Consider the following 26,909-nt stretch of genomic DNA (forward strand, 5'->3'; position numbering starts at 1 on the left):
ACCTCTGAAAAAGTGGCCTGATTTCATAGATGCTGAGTGCTCAGGTCCCATTGGCTTCAGTAGGATTTTGTGGGTGTTCAGCAAGTCTGAAAAATTAGCCCACCTGTTTTTAGGTGAAGATATATGCATTTAGGAACCTCACTTTTGGCACCCATGTTGGGATACTATGACCTTGAGCCATTTATAATGCCTAGGCATTTGTGTTCATTTTCAGATGTAATACTAGCTATTATTTCCTGTTTTCTCAGTCCCAGCATACGTTTTCCTTTTAAAAGGTAATCAAGTTCCTTTTTTGCTTTAAATTACATATATAATATTGTCTTTCCTCTAAGGAGGTTTAATACTGCAGAAAAAATGGTAAGAATCCTCAGCAAAAATGTTGACAAACGTTCGTCGAAAGCTGTCCCTCTCTCCAACAGAAGCTGGTCCAGTAAAAACTATTGCCTCCCCCACCTTGTCTTTCTAATAGATACAAATGGTGGCAATAGATCTTTTCTTAGAAGCACTTCCACATTATTTGCAGGGAAAAACTTGATAGCTACCAATAACTGGGGAAGCAGAAAAAATGTCCACACACAAAGCGGAAATCAACTTGACCAATGCTGAGATATCTTTACATTTACTTTTTTTTAATAGTTTGTCACTTAGATCCACAATTGATGCTCAAACAGATGGTGACGTTGGGAAAATCCATTAGCTTCCTCTATTATATTTATACATTCAGTTATCAGGGAATTAAATGTTACCTCCTCTGGAATCATGCAGCATACTTCTATGTGTTACTAGGGCTAAATTTTTTTGGGCATAAGCCCACAAAAGCTTATGCCCAAATAAATGTGTTAGTGTATAAGGTGCCTCAAGTACTCCTCATTTTTTTTGCTGATACAGACTAACATGGCTACCACTCTGAAACCTAAAGGGATAAATTGACAGTCACTATCCTATAGCTGTGATCTCCATGCTTGTTATATTTTAAAGCAAGGTAGCTATTCAAAGGAGTGCTATGCTGATTTTGAAATTTCAATAATTTTTGTCGAAGAATAATTAGAAGCTAAAGCAAAATTTGAATTTTATGTATACTGTATAATGTAAATGAAGCTCGAGAATATAAACCTGCAGCCTGATGCTCTTCCTGTTGAAGTCAATGGGCATTTTGTCATTGCTTTCATTGGGAACACAATCAGGAGGAGCACTAAACAGTATAATGGACTACAAAGATAATCAGTATTACTGTGATATGTATTTCTCTCATATTTCTTCTTCTGTATTTTTTTACTTTTCTTTAGTAATCCGCATTACCACAGTGTGATTCTTACAAATCCTAATTTTTCAACCCTATATAAACTAAGTACTTTACTCTGAGTAATCTGATTGAAGAAAATGATAATATCCGCAGAGTAAGGTTGGTGCAGTCCTGCCGCGTAGGTAGTCTGTACTCATGCAAACAGTCTCATTTATTCACTGGAGTAAAGGTTTGCAGGATCACACGTTTTGATTTCTGAATATAAGAAGCAGAGGAAATTCGATAACCAGAATTAATAAATTAGCAAAATTAGTTAGCAAAACTCACCAATAAATATTTAAGATTTAATCCTGCACTCATTAAGGTCAATGGCAAATCTCTATGAGAAGTGGATCATGCCTTTAATTTATGTACCTAATAACATACAGTCAACATACTGTCTTTCAGTAACAAGTCAAGTCTAAACATCATTGCAGCCTGCAAAAGTAGTTCAGTACAGCTTTTATTATTGTGCTTCTTCATAAGGTCCCTATTCCCATCCTCCAAAACAGGAACAATGAAAAAGAAAAAAAAATAACAAAAAATCAACCCTGCAGTTTGCAGAGGAGGAGGAATCAAGTTGAAAAGTACTTTTAGAAAGGAAACAAATGGGTTATGATTAGCAACTGCACAGACAGGGCAGGGGGCATGGCTTTATAGTGACTCATAGAATTTAAGACCAGAAGAGATCATCTAGTCTAACCGCCTGCACATTGCAGGCCCCTGAAACTTACCCACCCCATCCTTTAAAAGACCTATAACCTCTGGCTGAGTTACTGAATTCCCCAAACCATGATTTAAAGACTTCAAGTTACAGAGAATCCAGCATTTACACCATTTAAACTTGCAAATGACGAAAAATGATCAGGGTCTCTGCCAATCTGACCAGGCGCGGTCAGTAATTCCTTCCCAACCCCAAATATGGTGATCAGCTAGATCCTGAATATGTGGGCAAGAGCCACCAGCCAGACACATAGGAAAGAATTCTCTGTAGTAACTCAGAGCCCTCCCCATCTAGTATCCCATCACCAGCTGCTGGAGATATTTACTACTAGCAGTTGCAGATCATCTACATTCCATTGTAGGCAGTATCATCATACCATCCCCTCCATAAACTTATCAAGCTCAGCCTTGAAGCCAGTTAGGTTTTTTTGCCCCACTCCTTCCGTTGGATGGCTATTCCAGAACTGCACTCCTCTAATGGTTAGAAACCTTCATCTAATTTTAAGCCTTAATTTTTGATTGACTATTTATATCCACGTGTTCTTGTGTCAACATTGGTGCTTAATTTAAATAACTCCTCCCTGGTATTTATCCCTTTGTATTCATAGAGAGCACTTATATCTCCCATCAGTCTTCTTTTGGTTAGTCTAAACAAGCCAAGCTCTTTGAGTCTCCTCTGATAAGGTAGGTTTTCCATTCCTCTGATCATCATAGTAGACCTTCTCTGTATCTGTTCCAATTTGAATTCATTTTTCTTAAACATGGCAGACCAGAATTGCATACAGTATTCCAGATGAGGTCTTATCAGTGCCTTGTATAATGGTACTAACACTTCCCTGTCTCTATTGGAAATACCACACCTGATGCATTTTAGGACTGCATTGGCCTTTTTCATGTCGGCATCACATTGGCAGATTTAGAGTGAATCCTGGCCCAACTTTGGAGATCATGTGGCACCTGCATGGAACTCCTGACTCTTTGTACACTATCCTGTAGTCCCGTACGCCTGGGCCGTGACTGCACCTCTAACCTCCTACACCCAGAAAGGCAGAGAAGCCTTGGTTTGGAAGTAAACATTTTTTTAGACAGTACATAAATCTGATTTAAAAAGAGTGGCATGATATGGTCCACTGTTATTTTTCAGCCCTCTTGCAATGTGATTACCATACATTTGTCCTCATCTACATCCTGTGACTGATTGTCTCTGACTTTATGTAACACTCTTTCTGATATGTATAATCTATTTAACTGCCTGTACTATTTACACAGAACCTAGTTACTAACTCTTTGAATGAATAAATAAATATTCCTGCATTAGTAGTAATGATTAAAACATTTCTTCATTCATATTATTTTTATTTTATTTTTAGGTAGTTATGTATATTGCTGACGTACATACCCATAATTAAATTCCATATATATGTATATATATATACATATATATGTATTCTGGAGATGTTTGACAGATCTTTTCACTGGTAATCAAATATAGTAATTGCTTGGTGCTATCTATAGTCAAGTTATAGTTGCAGGAGATGCACTTAAAGATATTCAAATCAAGCAATGATTTCTATGGGGAAATTCCTAAGAAAAGCAAATGGCAATTTAAAAAAAAAAAGTAGTAAGGAAACTAGGGCCTTTTATTTTTTATCTACATAAGTTGTAAACACTTCCATTAGAATAAAGCAAGAAGTAGTTTAAACATTATGAACATACAATAATATATTTTTCCATTGATGTTACATCAGAGAGATCTACTTACAAGGATTGTCAGAAAAATGAGTTAAATACATTAAAAAGGTTATTGAAGGGTCTGAAAAAGCTGTATATTCCTGTCCCTGTAAATTTTATTGATCGTAAAAATGATGGGTTTAGTCCTTTAAATTATACTGTGCACAGTAACATCACTCATTCCTTTCATAGTTTGAATGCATTCTCTTACAAAAAGCTTCCTTAAAGGTATCCAGCCAGACAGAATACTTATATAACTATAAATTGACAAATTGTTCTCTGTACTCATTGGTACAGATAAGCTTTACAAGTTCAGCAAGGTACAACAACCGTGGAAAGTAGGGCTAATACAAATCACTAACCCTAAATCCCAGAAGACGCATGATAAAATGGAAGGGAGCATCATACAGTCCATTGTTATATAATGTACTCAAGTGGCACACTTCTGTTTGGCTTGGTATCCAGCAGACTTGTATCATAAAAATTTTGAAAGCTAACAAGAACAAATATATAACAGCTAATAGGCAAGCAGGGAAGGTCATGCATTGTGGAAAGATCTATTAACAAAGTGACTTAATACATTCATATTTACATTATTTCTCCTGAACTACTGAGCTGAGAACAGTAAATTATTCAGGATGATTCATAGTGCCCTGTTCCATTACCCATGGAACCCCTTAAAAAACCCTCACAGATAATGAATTTAGTGGCACGAAGGCCAAAACTTGAATAAATATCATTCAGCACAAACTCATCAGCAACAGGGGAAATGTTTATTTTTATAGCAAAGGGTAGCTTTTACCTATTGCTTCAATAATAAACTACCTTCCGATCAAATTTTTGTGACCTCTAAAGTAATCAGAAGTGTCTGCCATGCTACTTGTAAGTGTCTGGTCCTTGCAGATCTGGACAACACACTTAAATCATAAGCTGCAACCTATTAAGAGGGTTAGAGCATCCAGTCTGCCAGCGGTTCTCAACCTTTTTCTTTCTTTCTATTAAAACTCCACAGCCCATCTGTGCCACAGGAACTGTTTTTCTGCATACCCAATAGATTAAAAGCTGTATTGAATGGATACTTATACAGTTAAATGCACAAACATATATAAAATATATAAAAAGGACAATATAGGTACAAAAATAAACTGATTTTTTTTTATTTACTCAACATGAAACTTGTTGCTGGTGCTGATCAACAGTTCTGTCAAGATGTGGGGGTTATCTTTGACAAGCACCATGCATGTCATGGTCAGTGTTCATCCTGGTTTGATACTTGTTTTCATTGATATCATGGCTGAAAATCCAGCTTCGCATAAGTAGATGATACTAAAGGGAATCAAAACTTTCAATGCTGCAGAAGAAGCAGTGAGGTGTTCATCCAAACACTCACACCAAAATCTCTCCAGTAGCATTTCTCTGAACCTGATTCTGGGGGAGCTGTCTGATGAAATGTCAGTGAGCTATTCTAACAGTTTTGATAGGACATTGGATGGAAGTTTAGCTTCAGTGTTCTCACTAAAGAGGTTTGTAGTTCATGTGTGTGTAGGGGCTTGTTCTGTTATGAGTTTGGGAAAATAAGCATTACATTTGTTAAGCAGACCAGACAGATGCACTGCTAGCTGAGGTTTAATTACGTCAAAGTCAATATTTTGTTCCTGAATGAAAGAGTGTAAGAGCTCAGATATGTTAGTAGTACCCCCACAGACATGAGCTTTCCAGAGTTGTTGTTTTGTTTTGAATGCCTCAGTTCTTTCATACAGGGCACTAAAATTAGTGTTCCTACCTTGCATAGTTTTATTCAGCTTATTCATTTCACTGAATATGTCTGCAAGGTAACTCAGGTTTGCCAGCCACACATCATCCTCCAGAATTTAGGCAAGTTCAGGTTTCTTATCAGCTAAGAAAGTACATAACTCTTCCTTGAGATTAAACATATGCGCAAGCATTCTGCCTCATGATAGCCATCTCACCTCAGTATGAATGAGCAAGGAATGGTGCTCTGCACCCACTTCCTCACAGAACGCAGCAAAACACCTGGAGTTTGTTGCTCTGGATTTAGTAAAATTAAGGAGTGTTACTGCTGTGTTCAGAACATTGTGAAGACTTGGTTCAATATCTTTCACAGCAAGCACCTCTTGGTATAAAAAGCAGTGTCTCCAAATAGCATGAGGTGCAAAGGCTTTTATTTTTTGCACAACACCAGTCTACTTTCCAGTCATTGCTTTGGCTCCATCAGTGCAGATCCCGATGCAATTAATCCAACTGATTTCTGCTGAAATCATAAAATCATTTAAAAGTTTGAATACATCATCTGACTTTGTTGTTGTCTTGGGCTCTTTGCAAAATAAAATGTCTTCCTTTATTTCCTTATTCCACACATACTGAACATAGGCAAGAAAATAGGACATTTTCAAAATGTCTGTGGATTCATCTATTTGCACAGCAAATCATTGTCATAGAGCTGATGAATGCTCTGCAAAACTATATCTTCTGACATAGAAGTCATCCGTTGTTTGACAGTGTCATTTGACATTGGTATTTTTGTCAGTACCTTGGCCTTCTTCTCTCCAAACACTTCCTTTGTTGTTTCAATAACACAGGGCATTATCAAACTCTCGGCAATCATATGCAATTTTTTTGTTTTAGCAATTTTCTGCACTACTATGTAGGGTGACCTTAAAGCTTTATATCCACAGTAGTATTTGTGTATTTCATGACTGCGTTAGTACCAAACCGTTCTTTGGCCTTTCGCTCAAAAAATGAACATTTCCTATACTTATAGATGCCATGCTTTGTAACTAAATATCTCTGTAATTTGGAAGGTTTCAAACATTCTTTGGACAGTATCTGTGCACAAATTACACACTGTGGTTGAAGTATATCTCCACTTCCAGAACAAATAAAATCGAAATTCAAATACCTATCTTTGTATTTCCTAAATTTTGCAAGGTTAATAATGGCTTTATGTTTCTTATTCACCTCACCTCCTCAGTGTTCTTCAGCCATTATGGTGGTTGAATTTGTGGAAAGAACTTCGGTATCATCGCTCTGTGGGTTTTGTGGTTTTGAAGCTGCTGGTTGAATTAAAAATGTATCCACATCTGATATTTATTATTTATGTTTACAACAATTTTCCCTGTGCTGTGTAACTTGTCCTGCTCCCACTGAAATAGCTCCTTTACACCAGGTAAATGAAGATACATTACCTGCAAGGCTGCCATTAGACTCACTGGTGTCTAACCAAGGAGAGAGCCCTCACATGTAGGTCTCTGGGGGTGGAGCGGATGCTAAAACCAGGGTTTGGGCTTGGGCTTCAGCTCCCTGGTGGGGGGTCATAGGGGCTGGAATTAGGGATGATGAGGGTGTGGCAGCACCCCCTGGCTTGAAGGGGTTTCTATTATATACAAGGTTTACAGTTTGGTTCAATGGCTCTCAGCACCCCCACTATAAAATCTGTTCCAGCACCCCTGGTGACGGGGCTTGAGACATCAGGGCCGCGGCTCACAGCTTCAGCCCTGCAGAGGCACCGGGGCTCAGGGCTCCAGGGTTTAGCCCTGCAGCTCCCAGCTGTAGCCCGTTGGAGACACTGGGGCTCAGGGCTCCAGGCTTCAGTCTGCAGCTTCCAGCTTTAGCCCCATAGAGATTGCTGAGGCTTGGGCTTTCATCCCATAAGGGATGCTGGGGCTCAGGGCTCCAGGCTTCAGTCCCACAGCTCCCAGTTTTAGCCCCTCATGGGGGTGTAGCCCCATGCGGGTCACTGTGGACCCCCGAAACCAACTCGCGGCCCCTCAGGGAGCCTCAGCGCAGATCCTCAGTTGAGAACCACTGCATTACGCTAGCAGTCACCACTGGTGGAAGTCTATGTCTATGACATAGTCTATGTCTATGACAATGACTGACCCCATCACCCACAATTAATCTTGCGAGTTAATAGTCCCTCCTCTGAAATCTCAGTCAGAAACTGACCAAAATTACCCTTCCCTTTCTTTCCCACACCCTATAAATACTAAATCAGGCCAACAGATACAACAAGCAGCTGCTTGGCCTGCCAAGTAAACCTTTGATAGCCACCCATCAAACCAGTGTTGGATGTCCAGATTAAACATATAACCAATGTCTGACAAAATCACTTTTTCAGAGCAGAACCTCCCTAGCAATTATATGTACCTCCTGAATGGCTCCCAGATATCTCCACCATGATTATAATGCCTTTTCATTTCTCAATTTACATTTTTCCTTGACCTGTCTGCCACAATCACCAAGGCGGATCCCTTTTGTATCTGCTGTAGCAGCATATTGAACCACACTATTTTGGTCTCCAAGGGCTTAAACTGGTTTGGGAGAAGTTGGTATGTGCGCCTATTTCTGCCATCACTCTGCCCACAAGTTTGAGGCTGAAAAGGCCAAGTAGGGGAACTCTATTTTTAATTGCTATCTAATTAAATTAGACAGATGTGAGCTTTTCAATATCTTATAAAATAGAAATTTAAAGTCAATATCATATAAAGAGTGAATTAATATTTAGAAAATGTAGATACAAATTGTACAAAGCAAAGCTATAATTCTAATGATAATACAGCAGAAGTTTAAAAAGAAGTATTATAGATCACCCAAACAAAAATTCTGCATGTGCTCTAGTTATTCACTCCCCTTTTCAAGTGTTTATTTTATGTAAACAAGCACTGATGTAATTGTGTCTTTGAGTGTTACCATATGGTAAAATTAAAACTTTCATGGTATCATACATGGTGTTATTTTTAGGTCCCTAACAAATTCACGGCCATGAAAAACACGTCACAGACCGGGAAATCTGGTCTCCCCACGTGAAATCTGGTCTTTTTTGTGCTTTTAGACTATACTATACAGATTTCACTGTTTAGACAAGCATTTCTCAAGGTTGCAAGGTTATTTTAAGGGAGGGTCACAGTATTGCCACCCTTACTTCTACACTGCCTTCAGAGCTGGGCGCCTGGAGAGCGGTGGCTGCTGACTGGGAGCCCAGCTCTGCAGGCAGCACTGCAGAAGTAAGGGTGGCAATCCCATACCATGCTATCCTTACTTCTGCGCTGCTGACAGCAACAGCTCTGCCAACAAGGAGTCAAAGCACAACCTGCACAACCTTCTATGAGATCTAGGTCTTACTGCCTGAAAGATTCCATGTAGTCTCTCCCTGGTTGATGTAAAGGAACGTTTTGAAGTATAAGACTGTTAGAGATGTCTTCTGATAAAGATCTTTGTTTAACATCTATCCAACCATCATTAGTAGCAACTACCGCAGGAATGTCTCAGCATAAAGTCATATGCATGCTTAAGTGTTGGAAAGATTCGGGCCCAAGAACACCACTCATTTTTTTTAAAATGACACAAAGTTGAAAATCATTATAGTGTTGTATTCTTTCAAGTGAAAATAATGGGTCAAATTCTGCGCTCAGGTTATCCACTGAAGTAGTTACTCCAAAAGGAAATTTAGCCAATATACTCTGAAATTTAAAATAGTCTGATCTTGAGTCTCTGAGTACTGTTCCCAGTTGGCATTGAAGTCAATGGGAAACAAAGGCAGTTAGTATTTCAGAGGAGGTATACAGTAACAAACAGGATTGAGCCCATACTCACAAAGCATTTCCTTCAGAAAAAAATATTTTTTGACTGAAGTCTTGTTATGGTGCTGTAACTTCTACCCCACCATTCTGTTTTAGACTGGTATTCTGTATGAAATTGATATACTTTTATACAAGCCAATTGGTGAACCTTACACATCTCAGTCATATAGAGATTATGGTATGCAGTTTAGCATTTAATACTGTAAAGGTCCGGAAGAAAGGGAGGCATTGTACAGTATTTATAATTTAGAAATCCTTAACGTCTTAATAGGTTGTACACGGGACACATTCTTCACATTACATAGATAAAGCAATGGTCATCATAAAAGCCGGTTATGCTTTAAAATGAGAATTAAACTGCAACCTGCATTTTACAACCATCATATTTCATTTGTAAATATGGTTAGACTTTAATATTTTGAAGAAAAACAGCATGAATGAATCTTTCAGTAATATTAGGAAAGGGTTACCATTCTTATTTTTCCAAATCTACTTATGTTAAAATGGTGCACAAATTAAATTAGAAGCTGTTAAGATGTGCCCTCTAGCTTGTAAGGGATACAAGTGAATACTTGTAGTACACTTGCCACTAAGAATTAAAAGAAAACATTTATTGGGGTATGTATGAACATAGTGAACTGAATTTATAATTGAAGTAGATCATTACTTTGATGATATATTATTACAATATTTCTCAATATTTTATATTCATTGATACTGTTGAGAATAACAGAGGTCTTGTCCCATGTTATTCAATTGTAATGCAATTGTAAAGTATTGCATTTGTAGGACACACTAAATAATGACATTTGTAGGATTCATCCTTCTTTCATAAAGAAATGGGTATGAAATTATATATGTGAGTCTTTAGATGCTGCACGTTTGTGAGATATCTTTTAATTAAGAGTTTACAAACTTCCAATTGTCTTATAAATTTGTTTTAATTTTGCATAGAACTGCATATACTTTTGTAGACATCCTTTGAGATGGAGTTCTGTGTTTCATACTCAAAAAGCTTGACATTGTAGTAGGACTAGGAAAAGACAAAAAAAACCCTACAAAAGCAAGGTATTTCATGTTTAAGACGGAAAGCAAAAAATGTTAAGAGGTATAAGAAAAGAAATAGAAAATGATATTGAAAATATTATGTCAATATATAAATCAATTGTATGACCCCATTTGGAGTACTAGGTTTTGTTCTGCTCATCCTATCCCAAAAATAATATAGCAGAAATAGAAGGGGTTCAGATATGAGCAACATATAATTAAGGGCTTTTAGGGTCACAGGGCATATACACATAAACATGCAGACCACGTCTTGTAAAATCTACTCTCATAGAATGGCAGAACTTCAGTGGAAATTAAGATTATGAGAATTTAATAAAATCAGGCCTAAATACAGCAACAAGCAGTGCTACAATACTGTTTGTCTCCAGCACATGTGTTTAATTGTTATTTTGTCATCTTAGGCCCTGATCCTGAATGAGATGCCTCCATCTTATTGTAGGTTCAGGGACTTGAACTATAAGCTTCTCCTAGCCTTCCACTTTGATATTCATCTTTGTTGTCCTTGCTATACCTGATCTTTTTCAATTCTTCATTACATGCCTTTCTGAGCAGTGTGCAGTGCACTGGTTGTGGTCTTTCTAGCCAAGTACGCAATGCCTTCAACATCTCTTCTCATTGTACTTTTTCATATTTATCCATTCCAGTGTTTTTGTTTTCATAAATAAGATTTCGATGATGCTCATTTATCTACACTTGGTAAACTATTGCAGCTCTGATTCTAACTGAGCAGTTTTACTACCCAGGGAACTTTTAAATAGAAAACTAAATTCTCAGAACATATGTTACTATTTAATTAAATAATGGATTCCAAGTTAATTCAAATTCAACCAGTACATATTTGGTGAAGAAATATAGCAATAAATAATGAATTTAGGTTCTGGAAAGAATTAAAATACTTACAAAGCACTACAGATTAAATGCAAAACTTTTAAGGTTCATTACTTTTAATATATTCTCTTTGACATACTTCAGTGGGTAGCAGTACAGGCTACTGTTTCCTTGTCACTAAATGATACAACAACTCAATTTATAGACTAGAATCATAGAAGATTAGGGTTAGAAGAGACGTCAGGAGGTCAACTAGTCAAACCTCAATTAAATCATCCCAGCCAGGGCTTTGTCAAGCTGGGCCTTAAAAACCTCTAAGGATAGAGATTCCACCATCTCCCTAGGTAACCCATTCCAGTGCTTCACCACCCGCCTAGTGAAATAGTTTTTCCTCATATCTAACCTAGACCTCCCCAACTGCAACTTGAGACCATTGCTCCTTGTTCTATCATCTGCCACCACTGAGAACAGCCAAGCTCTATCCTCTTTGGAACTCCCCCTTCAGACAGTTGAAGGCTGCTATCAAATCTCCCCTCACTCTTCTCTTCTGAAGACTAAATAAGCCCAGTTCCCTTAGTCTCGCCTCATAAGTCATAAGGTTTTATGGATAGAAAATGGATAACGAAATATCCATCAAAAGTGCCATGAAAATAGTTCTGCTAAAGTCCTAGTGTAACACCAATAGACCCTGGTCGTCGTTGGGCAGGATCAAACCTGAGACCTCTGGAGCTAAATGCATGAGCCTCTGCAGCATGAGCTAAAAGCCATATGGTTGTTAGCTAATGCTGTAGCGCAAACTCATTAATCTCTCTCTCTAAGTAGTCTCGGTGCCACTAGATAGGACAGAGCACCACACCCAGGAGGTGTGTGGGTTACATTAGCTATGCTCAAAAATAATTTTCAATCAGTAATGAACTATGTATGGAATAGCTTTCTATGATGTTCTTGAGGGGAGGAGGAGTAGTCTCTTGAGCTTACTGGATCATCTTTATACAAACCCTTTTACAAATTGAAAAAAGATCACGGTGCTTTCTCTTTTTGTTGACTTTTACCCCAATCTCAGTACTTATGCATCTTCCCTTTCAGAGACTACTTTTAATTTTAAGGCTTCGGAAGAGGAAATATTTTGCTTTTAGAATATACCAGATTTTACCAAGGGTCAGGTGATTTCAGGGAATTTCCCCAGGGGGTATACTCCCTCTGATATACTCTACAGGATTTTGTGTAAACAAGTAAACAAATAAATGCTATGGTCCCTCATCCCTCCTCTCTGCAAGCACATGTAATCCTGGTATGTGAGATTTATCAGAAAATAAGGAGGAATTCTTTATAGAGCTTCTTGATTAAATATTGAGAGCTCATCACTGTTACAATTTTACAATGTTCAACCATTATAATAGGAGGAAATTGAGGCTGGCAACCAGGTTGTTCAGAATATTACTCCATTCACAGTCCAAACGTATCATAAAAATGACAGCATATTATGAAAATCTATACTACTAAAACAATGCCATGTTTGAAAACCTTTTCCCTGTAAAAACTACAAACTCTACAACCAACTTACAACCCAAGTGAAGGACAGTGATATTTTAAAAGGGGATCTACTACCCCTGAAACAAGATAAAACATCAGTAACATCCTCTATGATCTTCTCCATCATTTCTTTGGATTTGCTTTACAACATCAATATCAACTACCTGAATCACTAGACAGAAGTTAAGAATCCATGCTTTTAAAGGCTCTTATTCCTCCCTCCCCTTTCTCCATAACAAATTAACTATATGGCCTTGATTATAGGTATATTTTCATGTGATATTAACCAAGTGCCATCCAATAGGATTGATCCAAACCAAAGTAAAAACATCCACCCCAACCCAGATCCCAAACTCTGTTTTAAAAAAAAGAATCCTATGAGATGTTATCTTCAAAGAAGCAGAATTATGAGGAAATATTTTTTCCTTCTTTAACATACTATCATCACAGGATTCTTACTTTTGGAGAGTAAGTAGCTCAATGGATATCTCCAAATAAAATCTGAATGAATTACCACTGCAGTAAGCAAAGCAAGAATGCCTAACACAAAGCAACATGAAAATGTTTTTTTTTTTTGTATAGCAAGAAGGGATAAGATACAGTACCTCTAAAAGACAACAAAGAGGTGTTAAAACAAGCATAGCCTCAAAGGAACATTCTCAGAAAACAGATTTCTTTTCCTGAAGTTGTCCTCCTGAAATGAGAGAAATTCTGAGAAATGAAACTTTTTGGGGATATAGAGCTTGGACACCCAATATCTGAAATGGGTTTTTCCATCACTAGTCACCCTACAGGGGCAGGGCTGGATTTGCTGGCAGATTTGAAATACCTCTTTCTGTATCACATGGTGCTGCACAATTGAGGCCACACACCATTTTCCTGAACTTGGACACTACTTTAGGTTTTTTACAAGGAACATGATCTGAGCCTAAGTATTGTAACCGAGAATTTTGGGCTGAGGACATATTTTGTAGTTATGTTTTTAGGTGAACAGTAACTTCTATGAGGCTAATAAATATATTGAAAACTAATTATATACCATATTTGCATTTCATAGATAGACTTTTTGATTTCCTAAGAAATTAAAATATCTGAACAGTAGTCCATCAGTAACAATTAAAGAACGAAGACAGTTATTGCAATGAATAGATAGCATTATGTGAACAATAAAAGGAGGATACAGCTTCACAACTAAGCTAATTCCCATATCAGACCCACAAACTTTAGGTGCTTGTTGGTTTTAGACAAATTTCTATTCATATTTTTACTTCTGAGGTATTTAAATGATTTTGTATAAAGTTAGTTTTCACAGTCTACTGTGTATTTAGAGCTGTAAGGAATCATTGTTATGCAGATTTAGACACAAACATTTTTTATCACAAGCAACATTTTTCTGTGATACAAAAATAAAGTTAATGAGATGTAGACTTAGTCTCAAAGTAAGTAAAATAAAAATAACCTCAGCAAATTAGAAACAGTCTGTAAAAAACTAATTAGAAATTCAAGGCCAGATTTTTAGCTCAAGTCAATGAAGTTGCAGCAGTTACACCAGCTGAGGCTCTATTCCTAAATCTCTCTCTCTCACACACACACACTTCCTCCCCCACCTACCACTTAGATTGTGAATCAGGGTTTTATATGATATAGTCACACAAAAGGCTGACAAGTATAGTGTTTAATCTCCTTCTACCCACAGCAGTAAAGTGGAATCCCCCAGGGAATATGGTGCACATGTAAATTTTGAGTACTAATATTGTTGGGGCAAATTCTTCCCATCCTCCATAGGTGCAAACGCATCATGTTAGCAGAAATGGGCAGTACCATTGCACAAGCATAGACAGGATTCGGGGTCTACATAGCATAAAATTTACATGTGGCATAGAACAAACTGAGCTCTATGACAGATATCTATGTACCAGTACAGGAAGTATGTAGTAGTGAGGCAAAGGAGAAGTAGTAGGGCTGGAGGATGCATTGCTATGTGGATCAATATTCCCTCTAATTTTGTACATCCATGTGCAGAATGAATTCTGTTACGTGCACCGATATGGAGGTGAATTCTGGGAATCATCAGAATTCCACCCCAAGTAGCCTTGCTAGAATTAGATACTGGTAAATTAAAAACAAACAAACAAACAAAAAACCTTGGAAACAACAACCAAAAGAAGTTACTGTATAACAAACACATACAACATACATTTCATACTCACAGGCAATGCCACAAGCATTGAGCCTGCAGAAGAATGGCATATTGAAACAGAGAATTTAAATTGGGCTGTCTGGGGAGAGTGAAAGCAGCTGTGGGATTGGGTTAGCACAGGGAGGGGATAGAGCAGCAGAAGCAGTTGGGGCAGTTGAAGAGAGGTGCTTGTTTGGGCTCCACTGCAAGTCAGTGACTGTTATTTTTCTGTTGGCAATGGAGGTTTCTCAGTCAGTATGAGGTAATCCCCTCAAAGCCAATTTCTGGCCTGTTCCCCACCATCTGAGAAACCTTACACTAGAAGTGACTGGAAGTTGGCCGTGAGAAAGAAGAGACAGTAGACTGCAGAACTTCCCACTGCAGGAGAAAGTTAAACTGGTTGGATCACTGCTGCCTGATGACTATTCCTAGGGTCATTATAACTGCTTCATACCAGCTCCTGCCACATTTCCAGTCCTAATCTGTTTACGATCATGCAAACTGAAATTTGCAAAAGATTCTGTCTTGTGGGTGGGAATGTGTGACATGGAGGTAAAATGTTTGCCATAGAAGGTGCATTGCCCTTGGCACATGTGTGTATAAGACAGGCTCCTAGAATGGGACATTTGAGGGTCTAAAAGCCCTGAGAGCTCTTCCCTTCCCTTTCCTTTCCTTTCTGAAGAACACTTGGAAACTCTCCATACCAGTCAGCATGACTGTGCGTGTACAAGTGTGTATGAAAATAGGATGCAAAAGCTGGCAGGTTTCATTGTGGTAAATATGATGCAAACACAAAGACTTAAGTCCTCAAAGCTTAAGGGTTAGTAATGTATTACTTAAAGTTAGTTACACTCTGTGGAAGGGTGAGAAGTTTCCTGGCAGCAGAAATACTAGCAAATGTGAGCTACCAGTTTAGGGGCTGGCGGTCTTTTTTGTCAATAGCACCACAGTTCATTGCCAGCAACATATTCGGATTTTGTCAGCTATTTGTTAGTAAAGCAATAGCTACAGCAATCCTTAAAAAGTAATGGTAGCCTCTTCACATTGTCTCTGAGGGATTTCCTTGCTCGGCTGCTCATAATTTTTCCCCTGGCTCTCTTGCTCCTGCATAATAGATTTTGGAGTCTTAGTGTCTCCAGATGCTTAATGTCTTCAAGGTAGCAGCAGCAGGAGGACACTCCTAAGTTGTCTTGGGCAACAACAGTACTAGCAAGTAACAGAACAGTGATTATGCAAACCAACAGCCTTTCTTAAAGCTCCTACTAAGAGCTTCATTCACTTTACAGTCTGGTCTGATGATGACTGCCAGCTCCTCTGCTTTTAAATACCACAGAACCTTCTCTCCAGATGTGTATCATTATTGCCTCGCTGATAGTCTCTGCTAGAACTTTTTCTCAGGCCTAACTGACAAATACATTAACATAGTAGTGTAAATCTGTTAACCTTATTTCATGGGAGATGTTTATTACTTAGTGGTTTTGAAGAGGGCTGATTGAATTATTTTCTGTTTTGATTTGAAGTGCAGGATGTTTATTCTTGTAACCTGTCTGTTTCTTTCACAGGTATTTTCCTAAATGGGATTTACAGCTGATGAAATCAGATGCTTTCTGTGCTGTAACTCAATGTCATTCTGATTTACCTGTTAAAAAAAATGCTATGACAAATTACGTGAGTGCTGCTTCATTTATTTTAACCACTGCAGCACTGAAGAATTTACATACAAATTCAAATCTGTGAATATTCTTTATTTCATAAGAGGATTTTAAATGAATTCATATGTACAATAACATTTTACAGACAGACTGAGATTAAACCTCTACTACACTATATTGTAATCCTGTTAAATATAATACCATGCTTTTCTGATTGCTGTTTAAAATAGTAACTCTATGGATTTGTTTGTCTTGTCTTTCTGCTTTGCTTTTTTTTTTTAGATATACCGGGCAGCCCACGTAACCAGTTCACATTCAGACCACTCCCACCCCCTCCGCCACCACCACATGCATGCACCTGCAGCAGAAAAACCACCTCCAACAGCAGATTCTCTCCAGAAAAGATCAATGACAACCCGCAGTCAGCCCAGTCCAGCTGCTCAAACCCTCCAACCAGTATGCAAGATTCCGTACATCTCCATAACAGCTGGGTCTTGAATAGTAATATACCATTGGAGACAAGGTATATATAAAAGGAGTCTACCATTCTTAAGAGTTTAAAAAAAGGGGGGTGGGTCTGAGGATGAGATGAGAAAATAATAGGAGTGAGAGAAAGAATGGCTGTGTCGTTCAGGACATACAAAGCTTTTTGATGTGAAGCATTATTATCATCATGTTATTAGTTAACCTATATTATTAATGCTCAGAAAAGCACATTTTGAAAAGTGTTACGGAAGGGATAATTGAACTCCAAAGATGTGTTCAAGAAGTGTGCATTCTGTGCTTATTAGTTGTAAATTTGCATACACACATCTGTGCAACTATGCAGCCTCATCTTATGTGGCAGGAGACATTTTGCCTTAGAAGCATCAAAGAAACTCCGCATGAAGGCCATGCCTCAGGGAATCTCTGCACTCCATAGGATCTGAAAGCATTCAGCCTGCAGTCTTTGGCCTCCTGATAAACCTCCAAGAAATTATCATTGTACAGAAACATCCAGGATGTCTTCAGATACATATAAGCAAAAGAAGGCCAAAATGGCTTGAGGTTTCAGAAATGATTATAGAATCAACATTACATTCAGTTGATGATCTGAGGCCTGATTATGAAAGCCTTACTGCCTCAAAATAAATAATGAAGTCAAGGATTGAGTTTTGGATAATTTACTTGAATAATAGTCTGCAAAATGATAATCTGAATAAAATACCTTTCCAATTCGGAAAGAATCTGTAATGTAGAGAGACAAATTCTGTCTCCTGAGGTAACTATCCTTGATTTTTTCGGTTGAGGGCTGTTATTGTAATCTGAACAGCTAATTTTATAGGCCATTAATCATAGCTGTGCCATTCAAGTTTTTCCAATTTTCAACCATTCAAGTCCTGTCTAGTTATCAACCTGAAACTTGGGCCATTTTACAGAACTTTTGAGTAAATCAGTTACTGAGTTTTGCACAAGCTTCTCCTTCCCCACATGGAACATTCTGGGTCTGAACCTGAGTAGTCTTGGCTGGTGCTTGCATTTGGTTTTCAGGTTTGTTCAAAAACACCAAGTGTTCAGTTTTCCCCACATGTCCTGAAATTGATGAATTTCATACAAATGTAACACTAACTATTTTAATATAACGGGTACTTTCACAAAAGCATTTTCCTTTTAAACATACATGTGCACTTATTTAACTATTATCCGAGGGAAAAATTTGGTGGTCTTGCAATGAGATGAAATTGTTTTGGCTTGACTCAGAACAAAATATGAAACATACTTCTTTATATAATTTGGCTGCTACAATATACCAGTGTCACTTTGAATAAGTTACTCCCTTCTGAAAGGGTGTAAATTTGACATGAAGGAGAGGCTGATTTAATTGTGATCATTATTATTTTCTGAGTTAAGACTTCAGTATGTTATTTGCTTGAAAAATGAATCCCAGCCAAGGAATAAAGAGGTATGTCAACTCCATCAGATGAATGCACAACTTAAATTTTGGTCAGAAAATGACTATTTTAAAATTAATACATAATATGGTCCTTGTGATATATTTCTGATGCTTCCATTTGAAATTTACATTTAACCATGTTTGCCCAGATTTCACCCTCCTATAACCAGACAAGATATCATCTTTAAATTATATATGAAGTCCTTACCAGAATTTAATAATGTAGGGTCTTATATAAAAGCTGAGGCCAGAAAAGCATATTTGGTTTACTCTGAAGTAATTCAAATTAAGAAGTCGAGGAAAAACTGCAGAAAATAATTGGAGCACATACCTCCAAAATATGTATATTTCAAGTACTCAGAACATGTACCAGTAACTTTCCAATCTTATTCCAATACTGTGTAGATAATAATTTTTAAAATTCAAAATACAATAGATGGTTGGGATCAGAATTTCTGATTATATTATTTCAGGATGAAAGATCTCGAGTGGTTTCTATGATGCAAGGACTGGTATTTAACTAATATTTCGCTGATATTATATTGCCTATTGACCTGAACCAGTGCCCCATGAACACAATGAGAACTCTTTCATTGACTTCACAGGCACTGATCAGGTTTAGGTAGCCTTCCTACATCGTAATAGCTCATTGTTTCCTCTCCAGACTTCCCTATTTAGGGGCAGATCTTTGGTAATTTAACTGTGCTCCCTTTTCAATCCCCTTCATTTTCAGTGATTTTCATTAATTTTACAAACTTAAATTGGCTATGAAATATTCCCATCAGCGATATTATACAGTCTAAGTGTAAGTGATTGATTGGTTTGTTGATGACCATGCCATGCTCTGTGTTAGAGATCATGATGGAGAACAACCTGTGGACTCTTTTTCCTTGAGTGGCAGAGTCTGGGGGCTTTCCACATTCAACACTCCCAGCCCAAAGGTGTTGGTTGTGGCTGTCTTCATTGATTTCCAGTGTCCTCTGATAGCTGCAACCTCTTAGGAACCTCTTGGTGGCTGCACAGCTATTTCTAGGATTAATCTGGACTTATTTGGGGACAAAAATATGTCCTTGAATAAGTTGTAAGTTATAACTCCATGGTCACCAGACAGAAAAGGCCTAGAGCACACAACACAGCATTAGAGAAAAGAGATCCTTGCTTTTTCCCCTTCACCATGGCGTGATCAGATGGGACAAGAAAATGAAATGGTTAAAATCTCCAGGTTCTCCCACCACTCACACATACACTACAATTAAAAATAGTCTTAAAAAATACAAGAAATATGGCAATGGGGGCTGTATTTCAGTGCTGAATCTTTCTTGTATAATAGTACTCAAATCTACCTAATATGCATAAGCAGATTTTTTTAGAACATTTGCAATTGAAGAGTAGATTTAGAGACATAATTTATGCCCTACCTTAATAACTGGAAAAAATCAGAATGTACATGTTCAGTGCTTACATCCAATAATATCTAATGTTAATCCTTAAACCTCACCAGGGTTTCACAATCTAGCTATAGCCACATAGATTTAGAGATATTTTTTTCGTACAGGAAAAGACTTCCGAGAACTAATCATGTGCCTATAAATCCTGTTTACTACAGATAATCAGAAATGGAGCAAGCTTCTCAGCCTACCCATAGTGGCAGATATGTAATATTTCATATTTACATGAAGGAAATTCCATAATTCTAAAAATATATTTACTGTATTGAGATTAGAAACATACTCTTGTGTAATTAGACTTTGAAGATCCATATTGAATTGAAAGGTCAGACCTAAAAGAGTGGGTAATGAAACAGTATATTTTAGAATTGTTTCTATATTGTAACACATTGTATTTATTATATCTTATATAACAAGGTAAAACAGAAATTCTACTAATACTTCTTGCTTCTGACTAAGGATTAACAAAATTAATTAATCCTCACTACATCCCATGCATGGATGAGTTGTTATCTCAGTTTCCTGGATGGATAGATTCACAGACAGGTGAAGTGACTTCCCCAGGTTCACACAAGATGTCTTTGGCAGAGCCAGAAATGGAGTTCAGAACTGCCAGTCCCATTCCTTAATAACAAGACAATTCCTTCTCCTGTATTAATTAATATGATAGGGAACTATTTTCCCCAACCATGAGCCATTTTGGTTTAAAATAAACTCAAAGAAAAAAAAGTCAGGTACACATAGGACATTTTAGTGGAGGAGGAATGAGAGAAGCTGCTGACAAAGAAATAGGAGGAAAGTGAATCTGCAAAGGGTCCAGCAGGTTGGACTGACAATTGACTAAGTTATAGCCATCCAAGAGAGTGATATATGTACATATATACAATTGCATAATATGTGTTCACATACAGTACTGAGAACAACTTATTTACAATTAAAATGACTATGACATGCATTAATTTCATTGCAACACAGATCATAATCTGTAAATATTTTCAACAAAAGTCTGCAAAGATCTCACATAACATAAAACACAGGTACCATTAATTCTCTTTTTTAGCACCATAATATTTTTGGCCTCTTACATAACTGATTTTTCTCCCCCAGGATAAAGTAAGCACAATCTGTTGCCTATGTCCTTTTCCTTCCCTCTAAATTATGTTTTCAGGATTCATAGATACTTTGTCTAATCTTTCAAATCTTCTGATTTACAGTGCCAAAAAATTTCATTAACTTTGACAGCCCCATCTGAGTGGTGGCTTACTGCTTTTTATAGGGTACATTTTAAACTCAGACAATTCAGTAAAGCATTTTCCCCTTTCTTCTGCGCCCTCTTATTCAATATTATTGTAAGTATTCCACTTCTTGCTGTTTCAGAGTAGCAGCCGTGTTAGTCTGTATTCACAAAAAGAAAAGGAGTACTTGTGGCACCTTAGAGACTAACAAATGTATTTGAGCATAAGCTTTTGTGAGCTACAGCTCACTTCATTGGATGCATCTTCTTGCTGTGCATCCGATGAAGTGAGCTGTAGCTCACGAAAGCTTATGCTCTAATAAATTTGTTAGTCTCTAAGGTGCCACAAGTACTCCTTTTCTCTTGCTGTGTTTTCCTTGTACTTCACTATTCCTTTATTTCAGTCAGCTCCAATGTAAGATGGAAAATGGCATTTTAAAATGTTGTTTCTAACTGTAATACTAATCTTATTTCTTTTTGTGTTACGCTATGGTGCCCTTTTCATGGATAAGTCAGATCAAGCTTTGGATGTGCTTATTTTGAGTACAACTTTGCACATGTTTTCTAAGAGACTAGATTCACAATAAGAAAAGGAGTACCCGTGGCACCTTAGAGACTAACAAATTTATTAGAGCATAAGCTTTCGTGAGCTAAAGCTTATGCTCTAATAAATTTGTTAGTCTCTAAGGTGCCACGGGTACTCCTTTTCTTTTTGCGAATACAGACTAACACGGCTGCTACTCTGAAACCTAGATTCACAATAACTTTCATTAATTTGCTGTTAAAAGCAACAAACCTTTTTTAACTTTGATTTCCCCCCCAAAGTGTTTGTTTTCATTTCTGTATTTTGGACTAAAGTGTTTTACATGTTTGCTTATTCCTTCATTTTTATTAACTTTCATTCTAGTTCCTCTAATCCATTTAGCATGTTAGCAATAAGATGCTGAGTGGACTAAAATCTACTTCAGTGTACTGTCTATGCCCAAGGTACTGTGGCAAAGAAAACTTAATTTAAGTAGCCTGGGCATCCTAGTAATAACCCCTCTAAAGAGGGCATTGAGGTATCAGGCCATGAACCTGAGATTCAATTTTCATTAATTCATATACTTAACTTAAAAATGTTAGAAAAATAGGGGAGGCACTTCGGGTTCAACCCACCTATGATTTTTAGCTATTGTCTAATTAGCAATACATCTAAGCAATAAAGTTTGGATTTGGTTCTAAACTCTCCAAATGTGGGGATTCTTTGAGGAGAGGGTTGGACTAGATGACCTCCTGAGGTCTCTTTCAACCCTAATCATCTATGATTCTATGTTAGGCTCTAATGCTTGTCTACATGGAGAGACCTAGTGCATAGCAACTAGGATGTGAATCTGCAGCGAACTGGTCTGCCATGCACTAAGTCACCATGTGGACCCTGCTACTGTGCACTAAAAGTTTTCAAGCAAGGTTCACATGGTGATTTAGTGTGCGGCAAGCTGGTGCACTGTAGATTACACTCTTAACTTGCTGTGCTCTAACTAACTATGTAGTCATGCCCCATCTCTATACGGAACCAATGCTCAGAAACATTGTAGGATCCATAAACTTCTGTTTTTCTAAGGATACCATCTTGTTTATGATGTAGTCTAATTATGCTGGAAATCTTATGACTATCACTTACCAGGATGTTTTTTAATTATGATTATACTGCCACCTTCTTATTTAAGCATATACATAAACAAACAGAATTTGCCGTAACCAGAGGAGCACGTATGTGGCCGCCTAAACCTAGAAAGCTGTCTGTGGTCTCGGTGGCCAGGTTAAGCTGGACTAGTGTTCAAGGCTGAAATCAAGAAATTTCTGCTCCATACTTGAAAATTGCAGAATTGTTGGGGAGATGAAAACCTAGTGTGCTTTTTATCTTTGATCACTGGATGTGAGCAGGGTATGGATCCTGCCTCTGATAGCCAGTGAGATGGTCCCAAAATAAAAGGGTTGCTTTTATCATCTCCCCAGTGTACACTGATTGTTGCTTCAGGAGGAAAGAATCTAGCTTGTTGAAGTCCCATTACTACTGTTTGCCTGAGTTCTGTTCTTTAGTTCAGCCAAGATAGTAACAATTTTAAAAACTCTGCTGTGGTTGACTGGCTGTCATGCAGACAGGGTAGAATCACTTCTTTCAAACACTTGGGAATCCACTGTTGACTGAGTTCTTCATCATCGTTGCTATGAATCTTATTGGGTGGAACCACCACTGACCCTGTAAGTAAAGGAACACGTTTGGATGGTTGCATAAAGTGAAAATAAAAATCACACAGCCTTCTCCAGGGCAAGTGGAGTAGCCTATGGGGGCTGTAGAGTTCTCATGAATCAACAGATAGGGAAACAACTAACATCTAGACAATAGCCTTAGTTAATAAATTATTTGTAAAAGAAGCCTACTCTTGAGTTAATTTTAACTTGTTCTTTATATTCTGAAAATAATGTAGAGTGATTTCATTTCTTATGAGCTTTCTTTTAAACCACATTGTTCAATATCTGTTACTGTGATATGTCTCTTGTATTTTGTCATTTTCTGTCTAATTAAACAATAAATCTAACCTCCCTAGAGATTGTATTTAAAAGAAAAGTCATGACAAGGGTTAGAAACTCATTCTGAAAGTCCCATGTATTGTCACTGTGCAGAAGAGAGGATCTGAAAAATTCAAATTTCTGAATTGTTAAAAAAAATGTAAGGCTGTAAATTTGACCCTGAATTTAAAATAAAATAGCTTTAAATACAATCCTCAATTTAGCAAGGCAGGAACAAACCTTGTATTATGGAAATAAAAATATAAAAATTTGTCATCTACAATGAGATACAATTTTAATGTCTCCCACTGTGGCACTTGAGGTTCCTTCTTCTCTTGAATAATTTAGAACACAGTCACTATGGATGAAAACATTTTAAATTGTTCATATACTCCACAGCAATTTTTCTTTGGGAGAGGGTCAAGTTGCAGCTCCACTGGAACACCATGATAAATATTTTGGATGTATAGGTATTTTAATCCGTTCTGAATCTAACATCATATTCTAGGTTATGTCCCCTCATTAATTCATTTAATGTAATGCATATAAAGTAAGAAACCAGGGTAAAAATATGCAGTTTTTGTATAAGAGCTAGTGGCCCAGTAGGCCTTGCAGCCTTCCATAAAGCATGTCAATTTCATTTGTTAAACTAGAAACAAACAAAATGAATGTTATTTTAGACGGAAAAAGAGTGATGCCAGATTAAATGCAGAGGGTTTAAATTGGTTTGGAGAACAAGAGTATCACATGTAGAGGCTCACAGTATAGATAGGCAAAATTTCCTTTTCCTATGTCTACACTGTTTGATATAGCTTGGGACAGTAGGATGTTTTAGAAGTCATTCCCAGAAAATATGTAGCCCCTTGAAATATTTAGAAAGTAAAATGCTATTTAGCTACATGCTGCAGTGTATCCCTTGCAAGCATATTTATCTGAAAGTGATATTTGCAACAGTTACGTTACAGCATGGCTGTTGGCTGTACCTTTGAGTAGGTGGATATTTGGGGGCCTATCTAGGAGTATTTTGGACCTGGCCCCTCTCAAGTATTAGTGGATTCTAACTAAGATAAACTGTTAAAATGTTCATTTATTTACAAACTGAACTACAACAGTTGTATAGTTTATGAGGCAGAGATTTTAATGGCCTATTCCAGCTCTTGGTGATGTCAATAGAAAGACTGCCATTGACTTCAGAGTGAGGGGACAGCAAGTGTGTCAACATGCTGTCTTGTAAGTTCAGTCAGTGGCAGGAAGCAACTAGTCCTGAGGCAGGGGGAGAGGGAAACCCAACATCAGCCCCCATCTCCCTCCCCAGCTCTCTGCACAGCAATCTCTCTCTCTCTCTCTCACACACACACACACACACACACACACCTGCCTCTGTGTTCAATTGCATGAGCATTCCACATTAATGGTTTGCTTTGTGTCCCAGAGCACATCAGCACAGCATACAAGGGCTGTCAGAAACAGAGCTTTGAAAGGGAAGGGGCACTTGTCTCCAGGGCAGCCGCGTTCAAAACAATGAGCAGAGTGGCCACTTGAGGGATTATGGGACACTTCCGGAGCCCAATTGATTGCTTTCTGTGCTGTAATGTGTTTATTCTGCCAATACTGACTCTCGTTGAGGTGGGTTTTTTGCAGCGCTGCAACTGAGGAGTTTCTGCGCACTACGTGGCTTGGCAGTGTCTACACCTCGGGAGTTACACTGCAGAAAGCTGCTTTACTGCGCAGTAACTTGTCAGCATAGACAAGGCCTAAGTTATCAAGGCTACTCAGGAATGGCCGACTCCAGCTACTTTTGAAGCCAAAAGACTAATTTTCATTAACTTTAATGATAATTGGATCGGTCCCTTGGTCAGTGACAGACCTGGAATTAGAACTCAGAAGTTCTTGACCCCCAGTCTCATGCTGACTTTACTATGTCGTATAGGCAAATGCAGTCTGTTGATGTAAGCGGGCAAAGCAATAAGTTAATCTCTCTAGAGGTGAAGATTAAAAATGGAATATGAAAAAATTTGAAATTCCAGCTTCTAGATAGATATGATTTTCTCACTGCTTACCAGTTATTGATCAATCTAACACAGTATAAGTATTACAATATACTCAATTAGAAGCATAACACAAAGGCCTTACTAAACTGAAAATCTTCACACCCTGCTAAAATGTTACAATAGTTTTACTCAATATATAGATACACTATGCAAATTTTCAAAGTGGCCTTTGCCTCAACTCTGCTTATTTAAACTACATTTTTGGGCAGCAAACTTTAGATTCTTACATTTTGGCATGATCTAAACATCAAAGTAATGCAGACATGGAAACAGTGAGATACATACATCATAGTATGGTTGAATTTGGAGGCTGAAACTTTATTAAAACTATTAACCATTGGGGAATCACTTACTAGACCACCTTCAGGGCTTTCTAGTGCAGATTTCAACTGGGCAGCAATCGCTCTGGGTTCTACAAACCTGAGCGGTGGTAGGAGGACAATACCCCCTCTGTATTATCAAACCAAACCAGGGACCCTGGCTGGAAGCCCAAATCCCAGCCCATTCCTCTCTTCCACACAGGAAGTAGGAGAGATGAGGTATGGGAAGCCACATGGTATGTGACACATGGGGGCATACTCCCACAGCTCAGGGCCTGTGCCAAGCAGCCCATAGGTTACTTGGAACTCCCACTGGATTCTTTTTTAAACCATCCACTGCACTGAAACCTGGCAATATTATGATGAATGTAATGTATAAACCTCAGAAAATCATTTTAGAATAGAAACACATAAATTGCTTTAACAGTAGTAATCTATTGTCAAATACTATTATAATAACACATACTGATATTTTCAAGACTGACTTCAACTGTCTCCTATGTGGCTTTTTTATTGGCTGCTTTTTCACTATATGGCCAATGAAGGCTATAAAAAGACTTTGACTTAATATTGTATTTCTGACACTGCCCTTATTAGAGCCTATTCTTGATTGATTTTGGCTCTTTGTCCTGCATTTATATAATTGTCCCAGATTTCTGTGTCAGAGTCTTGAGGTGCGGTCGCAGGGTTAACAGAAAAAGCTTGCATAGGCTGTCAGAAATTCAAACACATGAATCAGAAGCACATTGCTCTTTGTTGTATTTTATAATACAG

The 26,909-nt window shown here is 37.7% G+C and overlaps 1 protein-coding gene across 10 annotated transcripts in view; it reads left to right on the forward strand.

Annotated features, from left to right (window-relative positions):
• TENM1 (teneurin transmembrane protein 1) overlaps window positions 1-26,909 on the forward strand; it is a 490,191-nt gene that overhangs the window by 244,951 nt on the left and 218,331 nt on the right. For all 10 annotated transcript variants that reach the window (XM_043493115.1, XM_043493120.1, XM_043493113.1 and 7 more), the window contains one exon: window positions 16,879-17,119. In XM_043493115.1, coding sequence (XP_043349050.1) covers window positions 16,879-17,119 — 241 coding nt within the window. The remainder of the gene's footprint in view (window positions 1-16,878; window positions 17,120-26,909) is intronic.

This window comes from Dermochelys coriacea, chromosome 9 (assembly GCF_009764565.3).
Source record: "Dermochelys coriacea isolate rDerCor1 chromosome 9, rDerCor1.pri.v4, whole genome shotgun sequence".
In the NCBI taxonomy this organism is placed as follows: Eukaryota; Metazoa; Chordata; order Testudines; family Dermochelyidae; genus Dermochelys; species Dermochelys coriacea.